At 42.7% G+C, this 27235-nt stretch overlaps 2 protein-coding genes across 4 annotated transcripts in view; one reads left to right on the top strand and one right to left on the bottom strand.

The window, feature by feature from the left end:
* Positions 1-8847, bottom strand: part of UFSP2 (UFM1 specific peptidase 2) — a 24720-nt gene extending 15873 nt beyond the window's left edge. Inside the window, exons 1-6 of the mRNA XM_066631833.1 lie at positions 8651-8847; positions 6982-7060; positions 5160-5340; positions 4984-5050; positions 3321-3478; positions 1349-1541 (exon numbers count right to left, since the gene is read on the bottom strand). Coding sequence (XP_066487930.1) covers positions 1349-1541; positions 3321-3478; positions 4984-5050; positions 5160-5340; positions 6982-7060; positions 8651-8698 — 726 coding nt within the window. The 5' untranslated portion in view covers positions 8699-8847. The remainder of the gene's footprint in view (positions 1-1348; positions 1542-3320; positions 3479-4983; positions 5051-5159; positions 5341-6981; positions 7061-8650) is intronic.
* Positions 8759-27163, top strand: CFAP96 (cilia and flagella associated protein 96). Of its 3 annotated transcripts, XM_066631834.1 has the most exons (10): positions 8759-9028; positions 9988-10232; positions 10344-10381; positions 11980-12133; positions 13403-13625; positions 15758-15895; positions 16003-16078; positions 19908-20087; positions 24754-24926; positions 26839-27163. In XM_066631834.1, exons 4-10 carry the CDS (start codon positions 12037-12039, stop codon positions 26885-26887), a joined length of 936 nt encoding a protein of 311 aa, XP_066487931.1. In that variant the 5' UTR covers positions 8759-9028; positions 9988-10232; positions 10344-10381; positions 11980-12036; the 3' UTR covers positions 26888-27163. The 3 variants fall into 3 exon arrangements, with proteins under 3 accessions (XP_066487931.1, XP_066487932.1, XP_066487933.1); XM_066631835.1 differs by lacking the exon at positions 9988-10232; XM_066631836.1 differs by lacking the exons at positions 9988-10232; positions 10344-10381.
* Positions 27164-27235: the final 72 nt, after the last annotated feature.

The following is a 27235-nucleotide window of genomic DNA, read 5'->3' on the forward strand; positions in this document are numbered from 1 at the left end:
ATCAGGATGCTTAGAAGGGAAAAAGGAATGTGTAGAGAAATGAAACGTGATGATGCAACATCACTGCACTCCAAATTTCTCTCTGCTCAGAAGAAGCAGTGCATGAAATACAGCAGGGACCGTGAAACTCTGATTTAACATTGCAAGGTATTTTCTTGCATGCTACACAGTACATGAAAATAACTTAGGACCCAATCCTATCCCAGTGTTGAAGCAGCCACAATGCAGCCCTGGGAGTGTCCATGATTGCCCCACCACCACCAAAAGCTGCAGTGCATGTCCTGTTGGCTTGGCTGCATCAGCACTGGAAACTTGGATAGGATTGAGGTCTTAGTTACAGACAGAGCCTCTCAACTGCTGCTTCAAAAAGAAGTACCATAGATACTTGCCTATAAGGAGAGAAATTTCTCCGAATAAATCAAGCATAGATTCTCATCTTATCTGTGGCTACTTGGGGGTCAGGACTGTTCAGGTGTGTCTTGGCAGCCAGGAGAAGCTTAGAGGAGCTTTAAAAGACCTGCGAAGGGTCTGTAAAGTGTATGAGGAACATTTGAGTGATTGCAGACAGCTTATAAACAGGCAGCTTTGTTTTCATTTGTTGGCGTTCCACTGTACAATCTTCTGAGCATGCTCGATAACTCCAAATTCAGGAGTGCCTCTTAAAATGACAGTTAACAGTATAAAAAGTTGTCCAGCAGCAATGGAAACCAGGTGTTGTGCTGAGGTAAACTGTTTATATTGCTTTAGTGCTGCATTTGTTTTGGATGGTTTTTAAAGCTGCAAATGCTTTTCTGCAGTTTCAAACCTGGGTTTCTTTATTTTTTAAGCAATTCAATGCAGTGTTCAATTCTGTTGCTTTAAGGGAGGAATGGCACACAGTACTACATAAGCAACCTTGCTAATGTCTTCAAAAACAGTGGCGCGGCTCAGATTTTTACCCCCCTTCAGGCTCCAGGGCAAGCTGCAGCTCCTCCTCACAAGCCTCATTCCCCAAGTTTTACGCTCAGCTTATCTAAGGGTCATGAAACATGGCATGACTTTTGGCTGAAAAAACTGCACTCATCTCATCTGTGAGATACTTATAGGCAAGTATCTACAGTGACCAGAAAGACACAAGTGAACACCTGTGGTACAGCACACCTTGGCACAACACGCTTTGTACATGAACAGAGATTACATGACAATGAACTCCTATATGTAAGAATGAATAGAAATTTTAAAATTTGTATTTAGTATAAAAAAGAAAATTGATTAATAACTTTACATTTTATATTTATTAATAAATATAAATATCAATCAAAACATTTTGGCCAACACCATCTAAACAAATACTCAGTGTAAGTCCTACCTCTCTATAGGTCTCCAGTTCTTGATCAGAAATGCCTGTAGGATATGAGACTGTCACCAGGTGCTTTTTTCCTGGCAACATGAAATGAAATTGTTCAGGCACGATAACAGATGTTCCTTTCATATATTTCATTATGCATGTTAACATATCGGTTAGCTGTGCATGAATTGCATCCACCAGCAGAGTTCGCACACTGCAAGAGAAAACTGTTTTAAGGACTCAAACACTAGGCAAGGGTCACTGTTTCAGTGTCTGGATTTGGCGGGGGGGCGGGGCGAGCAGAAAGCTATAATAAACAGCTTTAAGTCAACTTTACATGCAGTTTATATATACACTTGGGTGAATATGAGTTGATAAAGGTTCATAAATACCAACAATCGTGCAGGTTTACATGATGATATAGAAATTATGCCCACAGTGACAGCTTGGATAATCACGAGCACCAGCAGATGTTGGAGAACATTAATTGTTCAGAGAAATTACATACATTGCTCATCTATTGTATATGCATACCCTCCATGTACATTTCATACATTGCCTGCGCAACATGCATTGTTCTCAAGTAGAAAATGCACACAATGATCAGGCAACGTATATGCTTTCCAATCAACACTGTCTCCTCACTCATATTGTGCAACATCAATTAAATGCTATGCACATTGACCAGGGAATGTGCACAACACCTGGTTCATGACGTCAGAGTGCACGATTACCCTGTTTATGCACATTTTCCAATGAACCCACATTACCACAACACATACGTATATAAATATAAACTAGCAGCATGTAAGACTACCTTGCTTCTGTAAAATATTTAACTGGATGGGACTAGAGCAGCAGATGTTATCAGCTTGCAGGGATAGTATTTAAAAAGTCCAAACACCACAACATAAATGAAGTTGTGCACACATAACTTGTAGTACCATGGTAGAGCTGCCATCTGTATAGTGGTCATTGTTGAATGCTCTTCTCCTCCAGCAAATTTTCATTTAGCTTCTGCTATGTAACATGTAGCTGCAGCTGAAGTTTTCAAATTGGGGCTCATGATCTTAAAGTGGAAGTGGTTTCCAATCACTTTTTTTTACTAATGCAGAGGCTTGGGGAGCCCTGCGGTGGGTTCTGCGGGGCTCCCTGCATGCACCCCCCCCCAGAGGCCAGCACAGCTATTGGTAAGAAACCCTCAATCAGCCCCAGAAGCAGTGTGATCCTTGAGACTGCATTGCTGCCTCTGTCCCTCCCCTGCAACAATTTACTCCAGTTCTAACTCCAGCAGTTTGGGAACTGCTGAGCTACAGTATAAGGAAAAGTATGCTGCATTTACCTCTAGGGAGCTGCTACCACTACCATTTTGAACAGAGCAAGTTCAAAAATTTGCATACAGTCTCTTATTCTCCTTCCCCAATGTTCTAAACCAGTGTTTCTCAAACTGTGGGTCGGGACCCACTAGGTGGGTTGTGAGCCAATTTCAGGTGGGTCCCCATTCATTTCAATATTTTATTTTTAATATATTAGACTTGATGCTATCATAGTATGTGACTGAATTTGGGGAAGTGTTACAGACCTGCACTTTTAACAAGCTACTATGTATATTCTTTTAACAATGATACTCAGTGGAACTTACTCCTGGGTAAGTGTGGGTAGCATTGTTAAAAATTTTCCTGTTTGATGATGTCACTTCCAGTGGGTCTTGACAGATTTTCACTCTAAAAAGTGGGTCCCAGTGCTAAATGTGTGAGAACCACAGTTCTAAACACATAACTGAGAATTATTTGCCACAGTTTTCTGAAGATTTCTTGGGATTCTAATTTTTGAGTGTCAGGATTACAACTCAAACAACAGAAACAGCTTTGAATTTAGCTGTATTATGAAATTCAGTAGATAGCTGCAATGATAATCAGCCTTCTTTCCATGTTAAATACATGGGAGATATTACAGAACAGAAAACAACCTAAAGAAAACTCTGTCTACTTACCTCTGCCATGTTTTTTCCAGAGATACAGAGACAACAACATCAACTGGCAAGGTCATGCTTACATAGTGATGTCCCTTGTTCTCTTTTTCAATGATTGGAGCCAGAGCATCTAACGAAGTTGTCATTTCCAACATAAGATCTATATTAACTATAGGTTGCTGTAAACAACAAAGACTCAAATGTATGAGTTAGACCAAATACAAAGAGGAAGAGATTCAGACGTTCCAAAGGATAGCAACAGCTTTCACAGATGGTCAAAAGCAGAGCATGCTTTTTTGAAAACAATGATGAGTTCTTTGGAGGAAGGGACAGATACAAACAACAAACAAATCATTCTTTGTCAAGGGTATATAACAAAAATTAAATTTTAAACAATACCTAGTGGAATTACCAATACAGGTTGTGTCTTGTTATCCACTGAGGTTCCATTCTAGAACCCTTAGTGGATTAAAAAAAATCAGTGGAAAAATAGCTTTAAAGACCCACTTCCAGGTTTCTTGTTCCTCCATTGTTGCCCTCAGAATGCACTGGTATAAATGCTAGACCACATTTATCCACTAGATGGGGTGAATAATGGAATCTAGCAGAATGAAATTAGATTTATTAACAAAATTAATAGGTGGGGAATTGGATTTTGGTGCTTTTTTCCTTGTTACAAGGCATTTAAAGGTGGCCTCAGTATCAGTAATGTCAAATCAGTAGATACCGAGGTCCCACCTGTATCTTTAGGTAAGATGGCTCTATGCAAAAGGTCAAATTAGTCAAAATACTGGAGATCAGTAGTCAGATCTCCCTTTCTTTTTAATGTTTGGCTTTGTTGCTGTTTTTAAAGCACCTGTGGGAAGAGGAGTGATGGAACTGGGACTGTAGCACTGGAGGCAGGTCTTAAATCCTTTATCCCAAGGTCACTTTCCAAATCCATTGTTTTCCCTAATGGGACAAACAGCGACCTGGGGTAGCGATCTTGATATGAAGAAAATGGCAGTGGGAGAAAGGATTCTCTTTCTCACTCACATTCATACAGAGCTCCACTGTCCCAGTCAATTCAGAGACTAAATCAGATGTTTTTAAAAGATATTAAAAGAATAAAAGATCCAATCATGGATCTCTAGGATCTTATCAAATTTGGCCAAACAGTTTGCTCTTAAATCAGAAAACACACACTTGGGATGAAGTGGAAATGGGAAGTGGAATGGGACAGGACAAACACAACTGACTGCTGAGCAATACTACTAATCATTACATATTGCAGGTAAATGTGCAAGGGCAAATGTTTAGGATTTAGATAACAACTGCAGATGTGAGTCTGCACACCGATCTAAATCCTTCTACTCCTTGGCTGAATAGACTAATTTGCTATTAAAATGGGATACAGATTTTCATGCTGAAGAGTTTTGCTTTTCACACCCCTGCTAACTGGGCAAAGAAGCTATTAAAGTAATGTCCTCTTATATCTGGCAGGGAAGAGCAACCGTCCCTCTTCACCCCATCATGGCGTCTTTTCCAGTGGCTGTTGCTGGTGTCTCTTCTGTATTTTTTTATATATGCGGACGTATACAGAGTCCTTTGTGGACAGGGAACAATTTATGATTTATTTTCATGTAAACCACTTTGTGTACTACTCTACTGAATAGTGAAGGTATGGCAAGGAAAGATATTCTACCAAGTCCTGTAACTTCTTATCCTTCTTTTTGGAAAACCTGCGTTTTGTCTCATCTTCTTTCTCAAATCTGAAAAACAGCATGAAGATCAAGTTACTCTGAGGGAAAATTGTACTATCAACACCCCCCCCCCCCCAAAAAAAAAACAGCATTCCAAGTCTTTTCCACCAACACTTACTGAATAAAGGGCAGTATCTCCTTACAAGCAGAATCATCTGTAAGCTCTGCAACTGAGTACGTTCCACTGTTTGGCCACACGTATACGGAACTATGGCAGATTCTGAATACTAGCACATCTGAAGACAGTTTCCTCCTGAGATCACTGAAAACGTATTTTAGTGCTTCTTTTGTTGAAGACTCTTAAGCACAAAGAAAAATAAAATGGTCAGGGCAGGTTGGCTGGTATAGTTTCAAACTTCAAATATTTAAAAAGATGACAGAAAGCAAAATTGTTTATGCTACCGATAGTACAAGAAGTAACAGTTCTGAATTAAAGTGACGTAGGTTTAGTTGAACACTTTCTATCTACAAAAGCAGAACTGCAATGGCAGGGAAAGAGAAAGTTTTTCTAGGGAAGTTTGAAACCTCCTTCCCTTCAGAATTTCAACAAAATCCAACATTGTACAAATGCAACTACAAAAGATTTTACATTTATGCAGTATATATTTTCCATTAACATTGAAGATGTCAAGCCAACCAACATTAAACTTACTCTATAGTTCCCTTAATCTGACACAGCTGCCCTGAGTTATGAAACAGAGGAACTTACTCTTGAAAAATCTTGATATATAGATTTAAGACTTGTGAAATATTTTTTTCCTTCATTTCCAAAATTTTAACAATTTTGTATGGGTAGCAGAAACTTCATTTTAAACTTAAATGACACAGAAGCTTCTGAGCAGTCTAACAACAGTTCACGAGTTACCTAAGGAAATTCAGCAGCTATCTTGGGCAGTATGTTGCCCACCTCTGCTTTAAGTAAGTATATAAATCTGACTAGAAAATAGCATTTTAGAACAGTTTATACACAAAATGAGAAAGAAGTTTGAAAAATGAAATTGACATGGGAGGTTAGAATGTGAAAGCACCCTAGAGACACTTTAGCACAATTACTTTGTACACAACTTTGCATTTACCCATACCTCTGTTTTATTCTTATAACTCAAACAGGGTATGTTTGCAACTGTTGGTGTGGCTTCCTATCCTTGGGTAGTAGGATAGAGCTGTCCAGTTCAATTGCATTTTGTAAGGGAATCACCTACAAAACATAGGACTTTGCTGAGGGTCTGATGAAAGACCTATTACTGAAAAAGATTATAGGATAATGCCCTTGGAGCCATCACTGGTTCCATCCTTGCAGATGTTGTTCCACAAAGCAGGCAACCTTTTACAATACTTACCATTCCACTGCAGACCAGGACACTTCACCGTAGTGGTTCCCAATGTTTTTTTTTTCCACTTCCATACTCCTTGGCAGCCAATTTTTATAAACTGTACTATTCATATTATCAAAATATGATGTTATTTCAAATTTATGTTTTCAACTACTGATCCATATCTGATAACATACGAACTGATGATCAGAAACTAGCAGCTGCTAGGGCTTTCACAGCCAACCAACTGCCTTCCTTCCTGCCAGGAAGGCATTCTAATACAGACCTGCCTTTTTCTGCCATTATTCAATTCTTTTTCAAGTACCCCTAAAGATTCTGGCAAGTACATCTGGGTGTTCACGAACTCCAGATGGGGAACCACTTTTCTAGTGCAAAAGCATCCCTGGCTGCTGTTACACTAGTACTTAACCTAAGGGTTCAGTAGTATGTCCTGTCCCTCAACCAAGGCCTTCAATCAGAAATGTACTACCCACACCAAACTGAGTAAAATGAATATGACTTTTATGGACACTATGGCTTCAGAATAATCTTGCCAGTGCAGTTATTTGCTTCCGCAGAAAGATGGTGAACACTATAATACAGTGCCTCATATTTTTATAGACATACCAACAGGAGAGGCCAGCTGAAACGCCAGATCCAGGCCTCCTCTTATTCTGAAGAGTATATCCATAGTCTCCAAGATTACCTAGAAAAGGGGAAGAAAAGTTGAGTCTCAATATAAATCAAAATACTGCTGCTTTGGATGATTTTTCCCCCCATAAAGAGCCAAGAGAGCTTGGCCAAAGCCACTCCCAAATACTGAGAACCTAGTTTCTGATCCTTTCCTTTTTTTTTTGCTACTTCTATGTAGCAACATATACATTGTCAAGGCACTGAGACCCCCATCCTGAGGGCTCTATTGCTGGCGGTATGCAAGTACCACCAAGTCTGGCATAAACAACTGTCAATATGATGCATCATCAAAAGAGAAGGACTGATCCTAATAAGAAGGGATTTAGGAGACTAAGGGTGCACTACTAACATGCACTGGAACAGGCAGGTCAGCTGGCCTGCACAGCATCCAGCACAATGTAGGAAAAGGCTTGGGCACAATTTGGAGTAAGGGGATTTATGTCCCCTTACCCTGTATCACATGCTAGCCCACCCCAGGTGCCCACTTGGATCTTTTTTGCAGGTGCAAATCTGAGCAGCCCATGTAACATTGATTGGGCAGGAGACAGAGGTTTAGACCTGGCCTAAGTTGCCCAGGTTGGTTCAACCTCCCCCCCCCCCCGGGGTCTGATCCACCTCCCAGACTGCCCTTCCCCATCCTAGAACGCCTCAGTTCTGCCCTCCAGCTCACCCTCAATTCAGAGCGTGTGTGTGTGTGGGGGGGGGGGGCATAAGCTGGCAAAACAGATACAACATAAAAAGAGCCCTGCTGGATCAGGCCAAAGGCCCATATAGTCAGCTTCCTGTATGTCACAGTGGCCCACCAGATGCCTCAGGGGGCACACAACAAGAGACCTGCATCCTGCTGCCCTCCCTCACATCTGCCATTCTGGGGTGGCCTATTCTAAAACCAAGAGGTTGTACATACACATCATGGCTTGTAACCTGTGATGGAGTTTCCTCCAGAAGTCCAATCCCCTTTTAAAGACATCTAGGCGAGATGCCATCACCGCATCCTGTGGCAAGGAGTCCCACAGATTAATTTCATACTGGGTGAAGAAATATTTTCTTTTGTCAGTCCTAACTCTCCCAACAACACTCAACTTTAGTGGATGTCCCGCATCCCGGGGTGCCTTGTCCATTGTGGCTTGTAACCTGTGATGGACTTTTCCTCCAGAAATCTGTCCAATCCCCTTTGAAAGGCATTCAGGCCAAATGCCATCACCACATCCTGTGGCAAGGAGTTCCACAGACCAACCACATGCTGAGTAAGGAAATATTTTCTTTTGCCTGTCCTAACTCTCCCAACACTCAGTTTGAGTGGATGCCCTTTGGTGCTGGTGCTGTGTGAGAGGGAGAACACCCCCATACACTCTGTCTATCACCATATCCTGTGGCAGGGACTTCCACAGACACTCAAAGCCAAAGTTTTCCGTTCCCCGGTCCAGCTTCCCCCTTCCGTGGGGCCAGTGCTCGCCCCTCCCTCCCGGCTTCCAGGCAGCCCCAGGGCAACATTAAGCCCCCCAGCCATGGGGGGGGGGAGGTCTTCGTGGCTCTCCCCCCCTGCAGGGAGAGAGCAGCCAAGCCACCTCCCCGCCCCCAACACCAGCGCCGCCGCACTTACCACGTCGGTCAGCGGCACGCCGCGGGGAGGTGCCCCAGGCAGCTGCATGCCCCTCCCCCTGAGGTGAACCAAGGCGGCTTCCTTGCGCTCTCCTGCCCAGCAGGTACACGTCTCCCTCTGCGGCCTATGCAGAGCGCCGAACTACATTTCCCGTCATGCACTCCTCCCCGTTCGGACTGCACCATTGCGGGAGGGAGGTAGCTGTTGTTGTGAGCCCTCCCGCCGTTTCCAGGGACAGTCGCGTCAACAAAGAGCCTGGCTGCGCGGCGAGGAGGCGGCGCTGCTGGTGGATGGAAGGGGAGAGCGGAGGTGGGGTTGGTGGCAGCTGACCCCGGACCGCCTGTCTTACTGAGGGGAAGCGGGACGGACAGGAGCGGGGTAAGTGGCACGTCCTCCCTGGGGAAGCAGGAGCGGGTGGGGGGCTCTGGGGGGCTCAGGACGAGCACCCACCCACAGTGTAGTTAGCCTGTGGAACTCCTTGCCTCAGGACTTGGCGCTGGCATCTGGACTAGATGCCACCGCACACAACCCCAGCACCAGGGGCCACCCACTGAAACTGAGTGTGGGGAGAGTTAGGACAAACAAAAGAAAATGTTCCTTTACCCAGAGTGTTGTTAGCATGTGGAACTCCTTGTCACAGGTCGTGGCGATGGCATCTGGACTAGATGCTGTCACACGCAACACCAGCACCAGGGGGCTTCCTCTGAAACCGAGTGTCAGGAGAGTCAGGACAGACCAAAGGAAATGTTCCTTTATGCAGAGTATGGTTAGTCTGTTGAACATCTTGCCACAGGATGTGGCAATGGCATCTGGCCTAGATGCCATCGCATACAACACCAGCATCAGGGGGCTTCCACTGAAATTGGGAGAGTTAGGACAGACAACATGTAATGTTTCTTTACCCAGTGTGTGGTTAGTCTGTGGAACTCCTTGCCACAGGATGTGGTGATGGTGCCTGCTTAGGTGCCTTTAAAAGGGAATTGGATAGATTTTTGGAGGAAAGCTCCATTGCAGGTTACAAGCCTTGATGGGTATGTTCAGCCTTTTGATTTTAGGCTGTCTCGGGGTGCCAGGTGCAAGGGAGTGCCAACAGGATGTAGGTCTCTTGTTGCCTTCTGTGCTCGCTGAGACATCTGGTGGACCACTGTGGGATACAGGAAGCTGGACTGAATGGGCCTTAGGCCTTATCCAGTGGAGTTTTTCTTATATTCTTAAAATAAAAGCTAAAAAACACTCATGTTATATGGATTTCATGTGGCTAATTTAAACACTGTATTACTTACTAAATTTAAAACTATATTACATATAATTTTTTACATATAATTTATTCATTACAGGAAGGCTGTGAGCTGCCTGCTCGCTGGGAAAAGGAAGATATTGAAGTTCTTTTTCCAGGACATGAGGCTAAAAAAAGAGGACATGTCCTGGAAAAAGAGGGCATGTGGTCACCTTGCCTAAGCTGAGTCCTCTGTTTGTGCGTCACCTGTGAAGTGTCATGTGTTTCATGAAATTGTGGTGCGTAAATTATGGAAAACATTGGAAAGAATGAGCAATGCTTTCTTCCTTTCTTCTCATCAGCTTAGTAAGATATACTGAATGCACTTTTAAAAAAATGGGTTTTTAAATTTTAATTTTCCGTCTGCCTGGGAAAGAGAGAGTGAGAGTGTGTTTCTTTCTTTCTTTTTTTTAAAAGGTGCTTGGAGCTGATTTGGACCATTTTGGTTTCAAAAGGTAAAATGAATAAACAAGATAGAGATTAATAAAAATATTTTCCCCTAGTTGCATTCTCATACACAACTTGACCAAAATACATTCATGAACTTGCAGCATAGCATTTTCTCATAGCCTTCAAGTGGACCATGGGTCACCACAGTATTGCCCACTAGCCACATCTGGCCTGCGGAGACCCATCGACCCCCTGGTTTGCAAGGAGATCTTTTCCTCTCTTCCCCTTTCTCTGCATTACTTTGAAAGTGCTTTGGACTGGTTTGTAAGGAAATCTTTTCCTCCCTTTCCCTCTCTAATGTGGCATTTTTATTGCTTCATTTTTTGACTGGCAGACTGTGACTTTTATCGCCTGCATATTTGCAGGTCAGATTGTGACAAAAGGTTAGGCCACAATGGAGGCTAAAATCCCATGAGTTAAGTGCACCCAAGCCAAGTGACTTCAGTGTAGTTAGGCATGCTTAAGAGCCCAATCTTATCCAACTTTCTGGTGCTGGTGCAACAGCAATGCAGCACTGAGGAAAAAGGACAAATGTCCCCTTACCTGGAGGAGGCCTCGATGACTGTTCCCTACTGCAAGATGCCGTGCATACCTCACTGGTACAGCTGCACTAGCACTGGGAAATTGGATAGGGTTGGGCCCTAAGTCTGCATAGGTCTGGGCTGTGCATTGCAATTTCAATCAGCATACCAGTTTCCTGGGGATTGTGCTTTGATACTTGCTTGACTTACCACTGCTCTTGAAACTTTTTCACACCTCACTTTCACCTACGTGCAAATGGACAGAGCCATTAGCAGAGGAAGAACAAGGTCCTCAAAGGTTATTGAATCCCTGAAAAACAACATTAATGAGCATCTTTTGACTTTAGGCTTTGACTGTACAACAAAATGCAGTATCTTGTTTGAGGTTTACTAGATGTTTTCACAGTGGCATAGAAATATGTCAGGGACTTAAATGTTTGCGATCTAATTCTCTTAATGCTTCCTCAGTTTACATTTTGTAGAACTGTGCTATTAGTTGCACCTTATTGGCAGGAAATTATTGGTTAAGTATTGCTGTTTGGAATTGGGCACTGTGTGCAGTTTTTATTGGACAATCCAAGCAATTATCCTACTTCTGGAATCATATAATAACACAGATGCTTTGGGCTAGTTCTGGCCTTCTTGATGTCAGAAGGCAAATATTAAAACAGTGGCAAACCACAACCCTTAGTATTCAAGACCAGATTGAAGACCTGAAAACATACTAGCAATTTAAGAGTGGAAGGTATTTGATGAATGTGGTCAAATCAATTCATTTGAGAATTTGGCCAGAAGGTGGCAAAATTGGGTATTTGGTGGGGTGCATGACTAGAAAAGGATATACCTGCCCAACAGCCCCATCATCACACTGAGCACTCAAGGAGTTTGTATTTTGTGTCCAGCAGAAATTAAGGAGTCTGGTGCAAAGATGTTACTCTGGTTTTGTAAAATTTAATTTTTGAACTTTAGCTAACTTGCTTAAACTAATTATTTGTGATTAGTCACTTTCAAAATGATCATTTTGGAATAAATACTTAAAACCTGAAGTGCATGATTACTTTCCTTTCCCACTTTCTTTCTAGGCACTATAAGACATTTGCACATTTTCTAGTGTAGCAGGTTATCACACAAAATCAACCATGCCTTCAGAAGGGAAATCAGATATGGAGAGGATTGGCCTCTTTAGTGAAATGGAATATATTACAGTTGGGGATAAATATGTCTCGCCGTTTAACCGTAAGTAGCTTTTCACTGAGTTTACCAGTTTGTAATACAGCCATTTTTCTTTGAAAAACAAAGTCTTAAACCGTCTGTAGATTATGCTAAAATTAATAAAGTCTATTATTTTCAGATTGCTTTTTGCTTAAGAGTTCACTGTGGGTGCAAACAAACGAATGCACAGAATCAAGAGCAACATAATAACTTGGAAAACAGTGCCTACATTGCCAGGATATTGTGCTGATATGGCAGCACATGGTGGCTTGAATGCGCTGGCACATTGCAGTGTCTTTGCTGCATGTGGCAAATCAAGTTTGTGGAATGGAAAAATTGACTGGAGGTGGCATGACAGGAGTAAGGTTAGCTCGATATGCCATCATTCTGGCTAGCTATGCAGGCAAATCTATGTGCCAGACACATTGTATAATGGGATTCTAGCTTGTTGCATTTTCTATACTCAGGTTGTTGCCATATCAGTCTGGACTTACAGAACTATATCACTGTTGTTTTGATCCGAATCCTGAATCCTACAGAATCCTAAAGCTAGTCCCTGTTGCTTCAATCAATAGTAGTTGGAGACTTCTCTTGCAAAAACTTGGATTGAAGGCAATTCCACCATCCTTGTTTGCACCTAGATTCCTGCATAAAGCATCCATAACCTTTAGTTGGCCCGGATTCGCCCAGTAGAGGGAAAGTTTGCTTTCACTATGAGTTTACTAACAATGAGCCCCAAATTCCTTTAGTCCCATGTACTGTTTTTCTCCTGTATGGATCTAGAAACATTGTGAAACTTTTCTTCTAGATTTTTTTTTATCTGAATGGGTAGTACTTTTCTTGTTTTTGTGCTGGACAAACTATTTGGCTCTGTTTTTGTGTGATAGCCATTGCATAGGGGTAAATATTTTTCTTCTGATTTTTGTTGTCTCCCAGAACCGACTTCTGAATCTAAAGGGGAAAGGATCCAAAGTCTTTTAACCCAAGTCTGGAATTCCAAGTCTTTTAACCCAAGCCTGATCCTATTACCATACTGCATTGTGGGTGCTGAGGAGGAGGGAGCACTAAGGGATGTTCTTTCAATTCAGTGCAACTGTTCAAATTCATTAGTTTGGTACACAGGGGTGGTCAGTCCCTGACTCCTCAGTACCAATGGCAGCAATAAAGCCCAATGTGCCTTAGGCGAAGTGGAGGGAGCACAGCTTAGTGTCAGCAGTGGCTATACACATCAAACATTTAAACTAAGCAATGACACCCATTAGGCCAATAAAGCCAGCTCTTCTTTGTTTTAAGGCCCTTTCAATGAAGCTGCAAGCAAGAATAAGCAAATGTTGCCAGGGGGTAGCAAAGAGAAGGCTGCTACCCAGGCAGGTTACTTTGAAGCACTGTATTCAAGGATTTTTGAAGGTGAAAGTTATTCAAATCCTGTTCAGCTACGGAGAAGGTATCGATTGGCAGAGTTAAAGAAAAACATCGGCAGCAAAGCCTTCCTTCCCAGTAATGGAGATAAATATCCGTAAGTGCTCAGATAATGGGAATTGCAGAATGACTTTGCTACATAAATCCCCACAAAACTGGGACTTTGGTCCTAAGGCTCCCATTGCACCTTCCATCAAACACCCTACCCCATACAATCAAGCTTCTCATTCAGTGAAAATTAATACGCAGGCCAATGGAAAATGCCAAAGAATGCCTGGAGCATTTCTTTCTCATAGAACCCAGTGAGCAGCTTTCGTATGTGGGGTTCTGGATCATGGGTGAAAAGGTTTTTGATAAAACTGGACAACATTTTAACAGTTAATGACCCTGAAAGCAAAGCAGTTCTCAACAAACTTGGTAAACAAAAGTCACTCTTGCCTATCTGTGAAGCTGTATTTCATTTGGTTAAGAATAAATGACTGTAGTTTTTATACTGAAAAGTTACCATACAGTGATCGTCCTCTGTAATTTTTCTCTTGTTATTTGTTCGTAGAATATTTGATGAAATTAGGATAGCATAAAGAGAAATGCAATGTTAATTGCAACCATTTTCCTATGGTTTAATCTTGATTTTTGTCATGTGACTAAAGAGAGCACTTATACAAGACAGAGCAATTGCAGAAGTATTATAAAGGAATATTACCAGGTACCTGTTGATTGCATAAACTTGTAGAAAGTATTCTAAGACACAGCACCATGGCTTCCATCACTTCAATAAACCCTCCTCAGTTCTGCTTCTCTTCACCTTCAGAATTTCCAAGTTGTTAACATTTCTCCTTTTTGGCTTCAGCAATACTGCCATATTCTTGCTTCAGCCTTCCTGCCTGCTGCTATCTCCCTTCCCGCCTATTCTAGGCCATGAACTAGGCCATGATGAAAAGGCCTCTCTGCAGATCACATCATTATCTTTAGTGGATCAATTTTTTTCCTGGGATCTCCTCACTCTGTTACGAGTTGGAGAGGGGATACAGAAGTAGAAAATGCAAATCTTTTTTGCTAGAACAGGGATGTCAAACTCATTTCATAGAGAGGACTGAAGTTAGCATTTGTGGTCCCTGCTGAGGGCTGGAAGTGACATAATTAAGTAGAAAATGACAGCATTAAGCAAATTATGGCCAGAAATAAGCACATTGTTCTCATGTAGAAACTAATTAGCTGTAAATTACCAAAGAGAAAATGTACAAATCTTGTTAATATTTTCAGGATATGAGAGAGCCCATTTATCAAGCTGGGAGAGCCCAATTATAACAGGGCCAGATAAATTGCTTCTGGGTACTGCTTTTGGCCTGCAGGCCTTCTATTTGACACCCCTGCACTCACACATGCTGCAAATGCCCCTCTGCCTGGGCGTTCTTAGTTTGGTACAGTTTCTACCAACTTTCTTCCCAGCAGCAATTTCTAGCAAAGAGAGCCAAGGACATGTGCTGAAAGATGCAATTGAAGCAACTGAGGATGGATGTTTGTCATCCTAAATTCCCTTAGAAAAATTCATAGTAGCCCCTGTTAGAGTAAGGATTCTCAGGATGACGAAACATGATCTGATAAACTCTGTTAGTTCTTGTACTACTGTCTGAGAAGAATACTGTAGTCCCAAAACATTAAATATAACAGTAATGGAAAGTAGGCAGCCAAAGGGGCTGTTAGAGATCTGTATGCCCTAATTAAAGGAGAGACAACTTGCCTAGGCCAGAGGGAGGGAGCTTATAATACCAGCTCCTATGGAGACCACTACTGGCCTGAGAGTTGTATTATTTATTTTACTGTTTATTATACTTTTGAAAATACTGTAAGCTGCCTTGGGGGCTTCTTCAGAGGTAGAAAGGCAGGATATACTGTAAATACCTGGATAGATAAAATAAGTAAATGTTGGCACAGAAATACAAAAGTTTTGCATATCTAGTGCCTAAGCCTATGCATGGCTACTCAGAAATAAGTCCCATTATAGTCAATGGGGCTTACTCATAGATAAGGCTGCAGGTATAGTCAATGAGACTTACCTCTGAGTAGATATGCATAGCACTACACCGTTAATGTATGTTTTTTCTTAATATGGGATAAGTGCTTTGAACACAATGTATGCTCTCATTCTAACAAGTTAACAAATAGCTTATATTATTACAAGAAGTTTAACATTTCTGGAGAAGAGCTAATTCTTATTTTATATTCCAGTTGTGGTATAGGAACTTATTATGGAACAATCGGTGGTTCATATCCTTTCTTCAGTGTACAAACAAAAGACAAAATACCATATGTTCAACCTGGGAAGAATCTATATACCAGTCCAGGAAAGAAAGGATCTGGCTATGGGTAAAAACAGACATCATGTTTCTAAAATTGTAGTTTCTGATATATTTTCTTAGATTTTGGAGACTGTTGAATCTTGGTGTCACTGGTATTTCATTTTCTCTACCCAGGTATCCAAATCTCACCATAGGTAAACCGTATGCACATTCAGTTGAATTGTATGACATAGGAAGAATAAACTTTAAGGTAAAATTCTGTTGGGTCTCCATTTTATTATCAGCTGAGTTCAGACATGATAGGAAACAATGATTTCCTGCTCTAAGAACAAGCCTTGCCATGGCATGTGTTCACATACTTCCCCCTCTGCTCTTTTTTCATATATGAGAGGAAGAGAAGGAAAAGTTTGATGAAATTGTAAACTGTATAAATTTCTTTAAATAAATAAACCAGAGTTTCGTTAAACAAACCAGAATCAACATGATTCAGTGGCATACATGGGTGCAAGTGCTCTCAGGTGACATGGTGAGGGGACAGCAACCCCCCCACCCATGCCCCTGTCTGGAGGCACTCTGAGGGCCAGAAAGGCCATATATGGCCTCTCTGATCCTCAGAAGGCCTTCTAAGGCCTCTGAAGGGTCTTAAAACATCACTTCCTGTTTTTTTCTGAAAAACCGGAAGTGACCTTTTAAGGCCCTCTGGAGGCCTTAGAAAGCAGGTGGGGCACTTCCAGGCTTGTCCAGGGGTTGCATAAGGGCCAAGACTGCCACTGCCATGATTGCAGATATTGTGGAATCTTTGAAGTCTAAACTATATAGGTCCCTGTTATGTTTCCCCACATCAGAGTCGTCAACTTTTTGAGGAACTAGACATTAAAATTCCCTACACTTTTGTCCTTTACCTCCTGCACTCTCAAAGCAGTGGTTCCCAATCTTTTCCCGAAAGTTAGAGAACCACTAAGTCCTTGTGAGGATATACTGGGAGGTCCCAATCTGGTGGTGACGGCAGTTCTGGGTTTGTGTTGCTGCTGCTGAAGTAAAAAAAAAACAGGTTTTTTTTTTTTGGATTTTCCTGACTGCAGTGGCGGGAACCTGGGTTTTGCAGTGTCTTCAGCTGCCACTGCTGGATAAGTCCAAAAAACCTAGTTGTCTTATTTGGGTAGCAGTGGCAGCATGCACAAGGAAGTTCCATCACCATGTTCCCTGCTGGATTGTCATTCCTTCTTAAGGAATGGTTCTGGTTAACTTGGGCAGTCACAACTCTCAGGTTGGGGACCACGGAATAGTTAAAGGGACATCACTTAATAGTTGCATTTTGCTGTTGCAGTGTCTCTGTGTTCCTGTCCCCTCCCCTCTCCCACTCGTAAAGGGGCCTCATTGTTTACAGCAGGGGTGTCCAAAGTTTTTGACAGGAGGGCCACATCATCTCTCTGACACTGTGTCAGGGGCCGGAGGAAAAAAGAATTAATTTACATTTAAAATTTGAATAAATTTACATAAGTTTACATAAACGAATATATTAAAGATGAACTTATATGAATGAATGAAGGTCTTGCAATAGCTCAAGGCCTATAAAAGGCCTTGCACAAAGCAACGCCGGCCTTTCCTTTGCTGCTGCTACTACATCACAGACTTGAAACAACAAGTAGTGGAGGGGAGCCCTCATCCCACAGCTCATGTGAGAGGTCAAACAGTCGCCCTCACGCTGTGTCAGGCCAGTGGGCTGCAAGTGGCCCCAGGGCCGGGGTTTGGGTACCCCTGGTTTACAGTATTACAAGTGTATGATAGTTTTGGCATTTGTTGTGTTTTAGCACTGTGTTTTATCCTTAATTGGAATAATAGGAAGAGTGACTTTGTATGTAGCCCTTCCTGGATATTTCAGTTTGCTGCACAGATACTATTTTAGCTTCTAGTCTTTGGTAACTGCTAGTTCTTCTGTCAGGTAACCCTGGAAACTGCTAGTACTTATGGAAGAGAATTTCCCATTCCCTTTATAAAGGATAAGAACTGTAGTTTAAAACCAAAATCAAAAGCTTCTGTAGTCCTCAACTCATGAAAGTGGGGGGAGAGGAGAGTTTCCATAGGCTCATTCTCATAGTGGGGAGACCATAGTTTCCATTTGAACCCACTCACTGGCTTGCATTAATAAAACTGTCTAGGTTGGTGGGCTCCAAGTGACCTCGGGAAAAGGTGTTGCTGGGGTACAGCACAGTTCAACTTTAATTGGGGCTGCGACTGTAATTGGAAAGAGGTTGATGCAACCCAAATCTGTTTTATTATCTCCTGCCGGAGAGCCCCTTTTGTTCTTTCTAAAACTATAAAGATACCAAGCCTAACTTCCTTGCCTGATCACAAAGTCTTACATTCAGCCCTAGAACATCAATTTTCCCCCTTGGGATGAGGAGGTACAGGGCAGCTGTGACAGTGTGATAATTACTATTTGGTGAACAACTGTTTGATGTTCACAATTTGCTAAGTAGCGAGGTTACATTCTCTTATCTTCTTCACTCTGTGATGCTAGGCTCTGTGACCCCAGGTTCTGTGCTCTACACATCCAGAGATTTATTGTAAGAAGTTCAGGGGAGAAGACCAAACCATATGTTTGAGATTAGTTTTCTCCAAATCCAGTCTTTTATAGACATGGGCAGCCTAGGGCCAGTACTGACAATAAAGGTATTCAGCAGTGACACATTAACCCAAATAACATCCATGGGTCCCCGAGTCTGTCCCAGATAGAAATATGGCTATGTGGTCTGTCTGGTTGTAGCTCAAGCTAACCGTCTTAAACCAGCATATGTCTTTGTATGGGCGAGAGGCAAGGTGGAATGCAGATATCCATTTGTAGTTGTCAAGCATGCACTCCATGCTGTTTCCCACTATTTCAGTCAAGCAAGTCCTTTCTTCACATATCTTCTTGGCGTTATACCTGTGTGAAGGTATGGGAAAGTATGACATGCATAAGCATTCTGTTGCTTACTATTCTATTTTAATTTACCCTGTGGTGGACCTGTGCCTGCTCAAAGTCTTTTTTATCATAAGTGCTGACTCTATGAGTTCAGAAAGAAAAGCCATCCTGCATCCAGCTTTCTGCAAATTTGGCATTGGGCACCTCAGAACTTACTGGGCACTGGTTTTGTGTTAGACTTGAGCAGTTGGCCACATAGGTCTCTAACTGTACAATTCCTGTACATGTTTACTCAGAAGTAAATATGTTCAGTGGGGTTTACTGTCAGGTATGTGTTGATAGCATTGCAATGTAAAGCACAACCCTGTGCACGTCTACTCAAAAGAAAATCACATTTATTTCAGTGGGACTTAGGGCCTGATCCTATTGGGCCAATGCCGGGTCTCTGCTGGCATTGAGTGTTGCAAATGTGCCATAAGGTGTGCCTGTGACTCTCGTTGCTAGGCTGGCACCAGCTCAGCACAAGCCCGCATTGAGCCAGTTCTGATTGGAGGCCAGTTGCACACCACCTGATGCTATGGGCAAGCACTGGGCAGTGGAGCAGTGCTTGGGGATGGGGGGAGGCGTTCGGGGGTGGGGAGAGGGCAGGAGGATGGGGGGAGGGAGAGGGCAGGGAGGGCTCTGCCGGATCCAGAGTTCTGCATCAGGCCTCCCAGCCTGACACGGAGCTGCTTTACTCTGGGCTGGTTAAATAGCTGCGGTAGAGTCGATTAATCTAATTGCAGGGCCTCCTCCGTTATTCGGCAGAAGGGAACGAATGTCCCCTTCCCCTGAGGAGCCCCTGCCAGCTGCTTGGTGGCCACTGGATGCAGCAGCAGCCATTTCTGTGCCGCTACTCCTCTGGACGCTTGGCAACTCAGGTTTGGGCCATTATTCCCCAATAAGTGTGTATCCACATTTACCTGGAAGTAACCCCCATTAACTACAATGGGACTTCTGAGTAGACACGCATAGGATTGGGCTGTCGGACTGCTACAGATCTACTTTCTAGCATTTGCTGCAGTACGCACATTTAAACCTCTTGCCTAATTTTTCCCCACAGAGGATAATCTGAGTTAAAAACATGGTATCTTTTGGTATCCAATATGGTATCTTTTGCCTTTGACTTTCATAGAAAACATCTGAAGAACACCACCGCCTAATGAAAGGTGGACCTTTCAAGTTGAATCTTTATCCCAGAGAATATTTTGATTCCAATCCTTATTATGATGAGAAGCCTATGCCACCACCAAAGAAAGAACCTGCTGTAGTGAAAATGCATGGTCCTTTTAAACCACCCTCTCCTCCGAAGAAGGTAAGGTTGCTTTTCAAAACAAAACCCCTCTCTAGCTTTTAAAATTGCAAGCATTTACATTTAGCTAGAATAAAAAAGAATGTTGCAGTTTAGATAGCTACACATTTGATCATGTGGAACAAAAACTAATAATCATGTTCCAAATCATTTGAAAAATCACCAGCCTGCCAAACCTGCAGATAGGTTTTTATAACTAACTCCTGCTATGTGCTTGTTATAGATGGTTATAAAACCAAGAGGCTAATACCCACAGGTGCTGTAAAGGATTATTTTCATTTTTGGATTGGATCTGATGTGTTTTAAGTTTCTTTTGCTCTTTCTTAAGGGCACTAAACTCCAAAGTAATAGGACCTTGTGTTTAATCAATTGTAGGACTGCAGTGTTTAATCAATGAATGACCTGGTTTTAATTTATTAAAACATGTCTTGGACCACACTTCTTGAAGTATCATGTACCTGAGCATCATGTCATCTTTTCAATTCCTGCTCTCTGGCTTGCCCTTGATATCTAATTTGGTTATTGTTGACCATAGATAACTTTGTACAAGGTGTAGCAAAAGCAAGGAATAACCTAGAAATATAATCACCAAATCCTTGTGTTCCTAATATTCACGCTTCTTCAGAAGAATAATAGCCCAGCCTCAAGACTTGCTGTGTTAACTCAGAAGTGCTTAGGATTGGGCATGCCAACAACTATACAAATGCAAAACATGACATGGTATCAATATTCCAGCAATGCTACCCTAGTATGAAAAGGATATATGCCAGTGTAGATGCACTGATAATTATGCTATAGCACAATTTATGCATATCTAGTCAGAAGTTAATACAATTTAGCACAATGGTCCTTGCTCTCAGATCAGTACTTCACATATTAGCTAATGGGTTCTGAGCTGTCTCTGACAGATCAGGAGAGAGATCTAGGGGTTGTGGTGGACAAGTGTCAACCCAATGTGCGGCGGCAGTAAAGAAGGCCAATTCAATGCTTGGGATCATTAGAAAAGGTATTAAGAACAAAACAGCTAATATTATAATGCCGTTGTACAAATCTATGGTAAGGCCACACCTGGAGTGTGCCCAGTTCTGGTTGCCGCATCTCAAAAAGGATATAGTGGAAATGGAAAAGGTGCGAAAGAGGGCAACTAAGATGATTGCTGGGCTGGGGCACCTTCCTTATGAGGAAAGGCTATGGTGTTTGGGCCTCTTCAGCCTAGAAAAGAGATGCTTGAGGGGGGACATGATTGAGACATACAAAATTATGCATGGGAAGGATAAAGTGGATAGAGAGATGCTCTTTACACTCTCACATAACACCAGAACCAGGGGACATCCACTAAAATTGAGTGTTCAGAGACTTAGAACAGACAAAAGAAAATATTTCTTTACTCAGCGTGTAGTTGGTCTGTGGAACTCCTTGCCACAGGATGTGGTGACGGCATCTGGCCTGGATGCCTTTAAAAGGGGTTTGGACAAGTTTCTGGAGGAAAAATCCATTACAGGTTACGAGCCATGATGTGTATGTGCAACCACCTGATTTTAGAAATGGGCTATGTCAGATGCAAGGGAGGGCACCAGGATGCATAAGAACATAAGAACATAAGAACAGCCCCACTGGATCAGGCCATAGGCCCATCTAGTCCAGCTTCCTGTATCTCACAGCGGCCCACCAAATGCCCCAGGGAGCACACCAGATAACAAGAGACCTCATCCTGGTGCTCTCCCTTGCATCTGGCATTATGACATAACCCATTTCTAAAATCAGGAGGTTGCGCATACACATCATGGCTTGTACCCCATAATGGATTTTTCCTCCAGAAACTTGTCCAATCCCCTTTTAAAGGCGTCTAGGCTAGACGCCAGCACCACATCCTGTGGCAAGGAGTTCCACAGACCGACCACACGCTGAGTAAAGAAATATTTTCTTTTGTCTGTCCTAACCCGCCCAACACTCAATTTTAGTGGATGCACATTGGGTTGACACTTTCATCGACCTGTCCACCACCACCCCAAGATCTCTCTCCTGATCTGTCACAGACAGCTCAGAACCCATCAGCCTATATCTAAAGTTTTGATTTTTTGCCCCAATGTGCATGACTTTACACTTACTGACATTGAAGCGCATCTGCCATTTTGCTGCCCATTCTGCCAGTCTGGAGAGATCCTTCTGGAGCTCCTCACAATCACTTCTGGTCTTTACCACTCGGAAAAGTTTGGTGTCGTCTGCAAACTTAGCCACTTCACTGCTCAACCCTGTCTCCAGGTCATTTATGAAGAGGTTGAAAAGCACCGGTCCCAGGACAGATCCTTGGGGCACACCACTTTTCACCTCTCTCCATTGTGAAAATTGCCCATTGACACCCACTCTCTGCTTCCTGGCCTCCAACCAGTTCTCAATCCACGAGAGGACCTGTCCTCTAATTCCCTGACTGTGGAGTTTTTTCAGTAGCCTTTGGTGAGGGACCGTGTCAAACGCCTTCTGAAAGTCCAGATATATAATGTCCACGGGTTCTCCCGCATCCACATGCCTGTTGACCTTTTCAAAGAATTCTATAAGGTTTGTGAGGCAAGACTTACCCTTACAGAAGCCATGCTGACTCTCCCTCAGCAAGGCCTGTTCGTCTATGTGTTTTGAGATCCTATCTTTGATGAGGCATTCCACCATCTTACCCGGTATGGATGTTAGGCTGACCGGCCTATAGTTTCCCGGGTCCCCCCTCTTTCCCTTTTTAAAAATAGGCGTGACATTTGCTATCCTCCAATCTTCTGGCACCATGGCCGTTTTGAGGGACAAGTTGCATACCTTAGTCAAGAGATCTGCAACTTCATTCTTCAATTCCTTAATAACCCTTGGGTGGATGCCATCAGGGCCCGGTGACTTATTGATCTTTAATTTATCAATGAGGTCTGAAACATCTTCTCTTTTAACCTCTATCTGACTTAACTCCTCGGTTAGGAGGGGCCGTTCGGGCAGCGGTATCTGCCCGAGGTCTTCTGCCGTGAAGACAGATGCAAAGAACTCATTTAATTTCTCTGCCATCTCTAAGTCTCCTTTTATCTCCCCTTTCCCTCCCTCACCATCCAGAGGGCCAACCGCTTCTCTGGCGGGTTTCTTGCTTCTAACATATTTGAAGAAGCTTTTATTATTCCCCTTAATGTTGCTGGCCATGCGTTCCTCATAGTCTCGCTTGGCCTCCAGTATCACCTTCTTACATTTCTTTTGCCACAGTTTATATTCCTTTTTATTCTCCTCATTAGGGCAAGACTTCCATTTACGGAAGGAAGCTTCCTTGCCCTTCACAGTCTCTCTAACCTGGCTGGTTAGCCATGCGGGCACCCTCCTGGATTTAGTGGAACCCTTCTTTCTTTGCGGTATACACCTCTGCTGGGCCTCTATTACTGTTGTTTTAAGCAGCCTCCATGCACTCTGGAGAGATTGGACTCTTTTTACCCTCCCTTTCAACCTCCTTCTAACCAGCCTCCTCATTTGAGGGAAGTCCGCCCGTCGGAAGTCAAGGGTTTTTGTTAGAGATTTGCCTGGTATTCTTCCCCCAACGTGCACGTCAAAACGGATCGCAGCATGATCACTGTTCCCCAATGGCTCAGTAACGTTTACATCTCTAACCAGGTCCTGCGTACCGCACAATATTAAATCCAGAGTCACCTGTCCTCTGGTGGGCTCCGTGACTAGCTGATCTAAGCCACAGTCATTTAGCACGTCAAGAAATCCAGTTTCCTTAACGTGACCAGAACACAAATTGACCCAGTCAATATGAGGATAATTGAAGTCCCCCATGATTACAACCCTGTCCCTCCTTGTCACCTCCCTGATCTGTTTCCTCATTTCAAGGTCCCCATCAGATTTCTGGTCTGGAGGACGATAGCACGCCCCCAGTATTACATTGCTGCACAAGCCTGGTAATTTAACCCACAGAGATTCTACGGTGGAGTCGGACCCACCTTCAATCTCTACTTTGCTGGATTCTATCCCTTCCTTAACATAAACGGCCACCCCACCTCCAATACGCCCCACCTGTCCCTCCTGTAGAGTTTATAGCCCGGGATTGCGGTATCCCACTGATTCTCCCCATTCCACCAGGTTTCCGTTATGCCCACTATGTCAATGCAGGTCTCTTGCAGGTCTCTTGTTATCAGGTGTGCTCCCTGGGGCATTTGGTGGGGCCGCTGTGAGATACAGGAAGTTGGACTAGATGGGCCTATGGCCTGATGCAGTGGGGCTGTTCTTATGTTCTTAGTATGCATAGGTTTGCAGCCTGAATTACTTAACCGATAACTTCAGCAACATTGACAAGCTAGTGACTTGTAGAGACTAGTGTGTTAAGCTTTGATCTGAAAGATCCAGGTTCAGTTCCCTACTTGGTCATTATCTCAGCAGAGACTCTACAGCCAAGTATTGTTCGTCTCTCTCTCTCTCTCTCTCTCAGGGTTGTTGTGAGAATGGAGTGGAATAGATCCATACCACCTTGGGACAGAGAAAGATTGTGTGACTTGCAATATGTGACAAAATGAACAGTTTTGTGTGTATTTGCTGCTTGGTTGTTTGCATCATGACCTGCCAAATACTACTTCTAAGCTGCTGTTGAGTGTTTTGTCTTACCTAGATACTTTTGTATAGGTGACCAATTATCAAGTTTTCTTTGTCTTTCCAGCCAGGGGGCATGAAAGCAGGCACATTTGATCCTTTTCCAGTTCATACTGCTGACCCCTACATTGTTAAACAACCCAAGCCCATCACAACTAATAAACAAGGACGGATATTTAATCCTCCTGCTGGACCAAAGAGCAGACCAATCAGAAGCATTATGGCTTTAAATGTTGAAAAGTAAGTACAATTTATCTATATTAATTTTTATGCGGAAAGTTATGCTAGGGCTCAAGTCTGTCTAGGAACAACATCCTCTGATCTGGAAGCTGTTTCTGAAATCCCTGGTAAGTGTGAACTCTCTCTCCTTCCTCAGTGGTGAGGGAAACACATCCTGTATCTTCAACATCACTTTGGCCAACTCTTACTTCATAAATTCCTGGATTAAGCCCTGTCATGGGAAACAGATGTTGAATCTTTGCCCAGATTAAGACCTTATTGCTTTTTTAATGCAAAGCATTAAATGCAAAGATGCAAAGCATTTTAATGCAAAGATGTTGAATGCAAAACATTCAAAGATGCAAAGATGTTTAATGCAAAGCATTTTTAATGCAAATATGTTTAATGCAAAGCATCTTTAATACAAAGATGTTTAATGCAAAGCATTTTAATGCAAAGATGCTTTTTTAATGCAAAGCATTAAATGCAAAGATGCAAAGCATTTTAATGCAAAGATGTTGAATTGCTTTGCCCAGATTAAGACCTTTGCTTATTTAAAGTGCTGCTCCATAGCACAGTTAGCCAATATTTCTGTCAGGGTAATACTCTGTACCAGTCCTTAAAAAACCTGTGTTCTACCCAGCAAAATGCAGGTCACATGTTATAAAAGGTGGCCTCCTGAGTTTGCCTGCTTGCCTGGGACTGCAAAATGGAGGGGGGGGGGGTTTGTTAAGAGTCTCTCAGACCAAAATATGTGACTGTCTAGTGACAGTTAGCGCATTGTACCACATTCAGTGCAATATATTTTTTTTGTCCTTGTGACAAATATCTGGGAGAAGGAAAGGTTTGCACAGAAGTGAAAAATGCCACTCACATGCAAGAGTGGTGAACTCCTGCACACAAATTGTCTGCATGCACCATGGTTTAATATGTAGGTTGGCCATAATGATTCCTTTTGCTCTAGTTAGTAGTTTGCCAGGTGCACAACTCCAAGAGTCCTTTGTGCTCAACTTGTTGCCTTTATACCTTTTTGTAATCTCCCTTCTGTCTCTGGTAAAGCTTGGAATATGACTACCCTTTGTGACTGGGGTAGGGGATGTCAGAGGGCCCATGCCCATCAAAGGGCCCTCCCAGCTGGGCCAGTCCCCTGAATCCACATGTACCAGTCAAATGCAACATTTTTGCCTGTTCACCAATTGGGGATGGGGGTAGGATAGAGCTGCCACTCGCCATTTACCACCAGTAATCAGGAGGGTGGGGGAAGTAGAAGACTGTCCTAGGGCCTATAGCAACAGTGATGCTAGCACTGGCTGGGGCTGCCAATAAGCCTTCTGACTGGAAGAATTTGAGTGTGCTTTCAGAAGGCAGTGTTAGCTAAACAAAAAACAGAGATTTCCTTTTAGTATAAAACACTTTGCCCAGCTGTAGCCCATGACTTATGTCAGTGGCCTGGAAGAAGGATGCAGACAATCTGCTTTTTGACCTTAGAAGGATCTCTCGAGTTATCAGTGCTTTCAATATTGCTTGATGCTCCACATTAACGGTGCAATCCTAACCCACTTTCCAGCACCGGCATAAGGGCAATGCAGCTCCGAGGTAAGCGAACAAACATTGCCTTGTTTTGAGGAGGCCTCCATGATTGCCACCCAATTGCAGGATGTAGCACACATTCCATTGGCACTGCTATGCCAGTGCTGGAAAGTGGGTTAGGATTTGGGCCTGTGTCTCCTATATTTATCAAAATTTGTCCAAATAGTATTTGAAGACATACTATTATTGATAACAACATAAACTTGCTATGATGAGTTTTAGACTGTACATGCCAAGGAAGAGCTTAGCTGGGATGGAGCACAGAACTGCATATGGATTCTTTTAGATACAAACAAAAGATCATGCTTCAAGAAAATCTTTTGATGCTTTATTTCAATTTCAGATCATTAAATGCAACAAACTACACAAATCCTCGTGTTATGTCATATTAGCTGCATCAGAGGAAGGTGAATGAACTTTCTACACCCTGTGAACAGGACAGTTTGAACAGCTGAAGGAAACTTGAAATAAATAAAGATGTTGTGGCCAAGGACAATGTGTGAAATTCAGCAATCACTTGCCACAACTATATCCCATTCACTTGTGACTATATTTTATAAATATATAAGCGAATGATATATTTACCAATGATATCTACAAAATGTGAATTATATTTTGATATTAATTTTTAAGTTGTGCTTGAATATAGTGTGTGTGTGTGTGTGTGTGTGTGTGTGTGTGTGTGTATAACAGTGGCAAAATAAATACTTAAAACGCTTTATGTGGTGAGGAACATCCAC

Source organism: Tiliqua scincoides, chromosome 6, assembly GCF_035046505.1.
Source record: "Tiliqua scincoides isolate rTilSci1 chromosome 6, rTilSci1.hap2, whole genome shotgun sequence".
NCBI lineage: Eukaryota > Metazoa > Chordata > Lepidosauria > Squamata > Scincidae > Tiliqua > Tiliqua scincoides.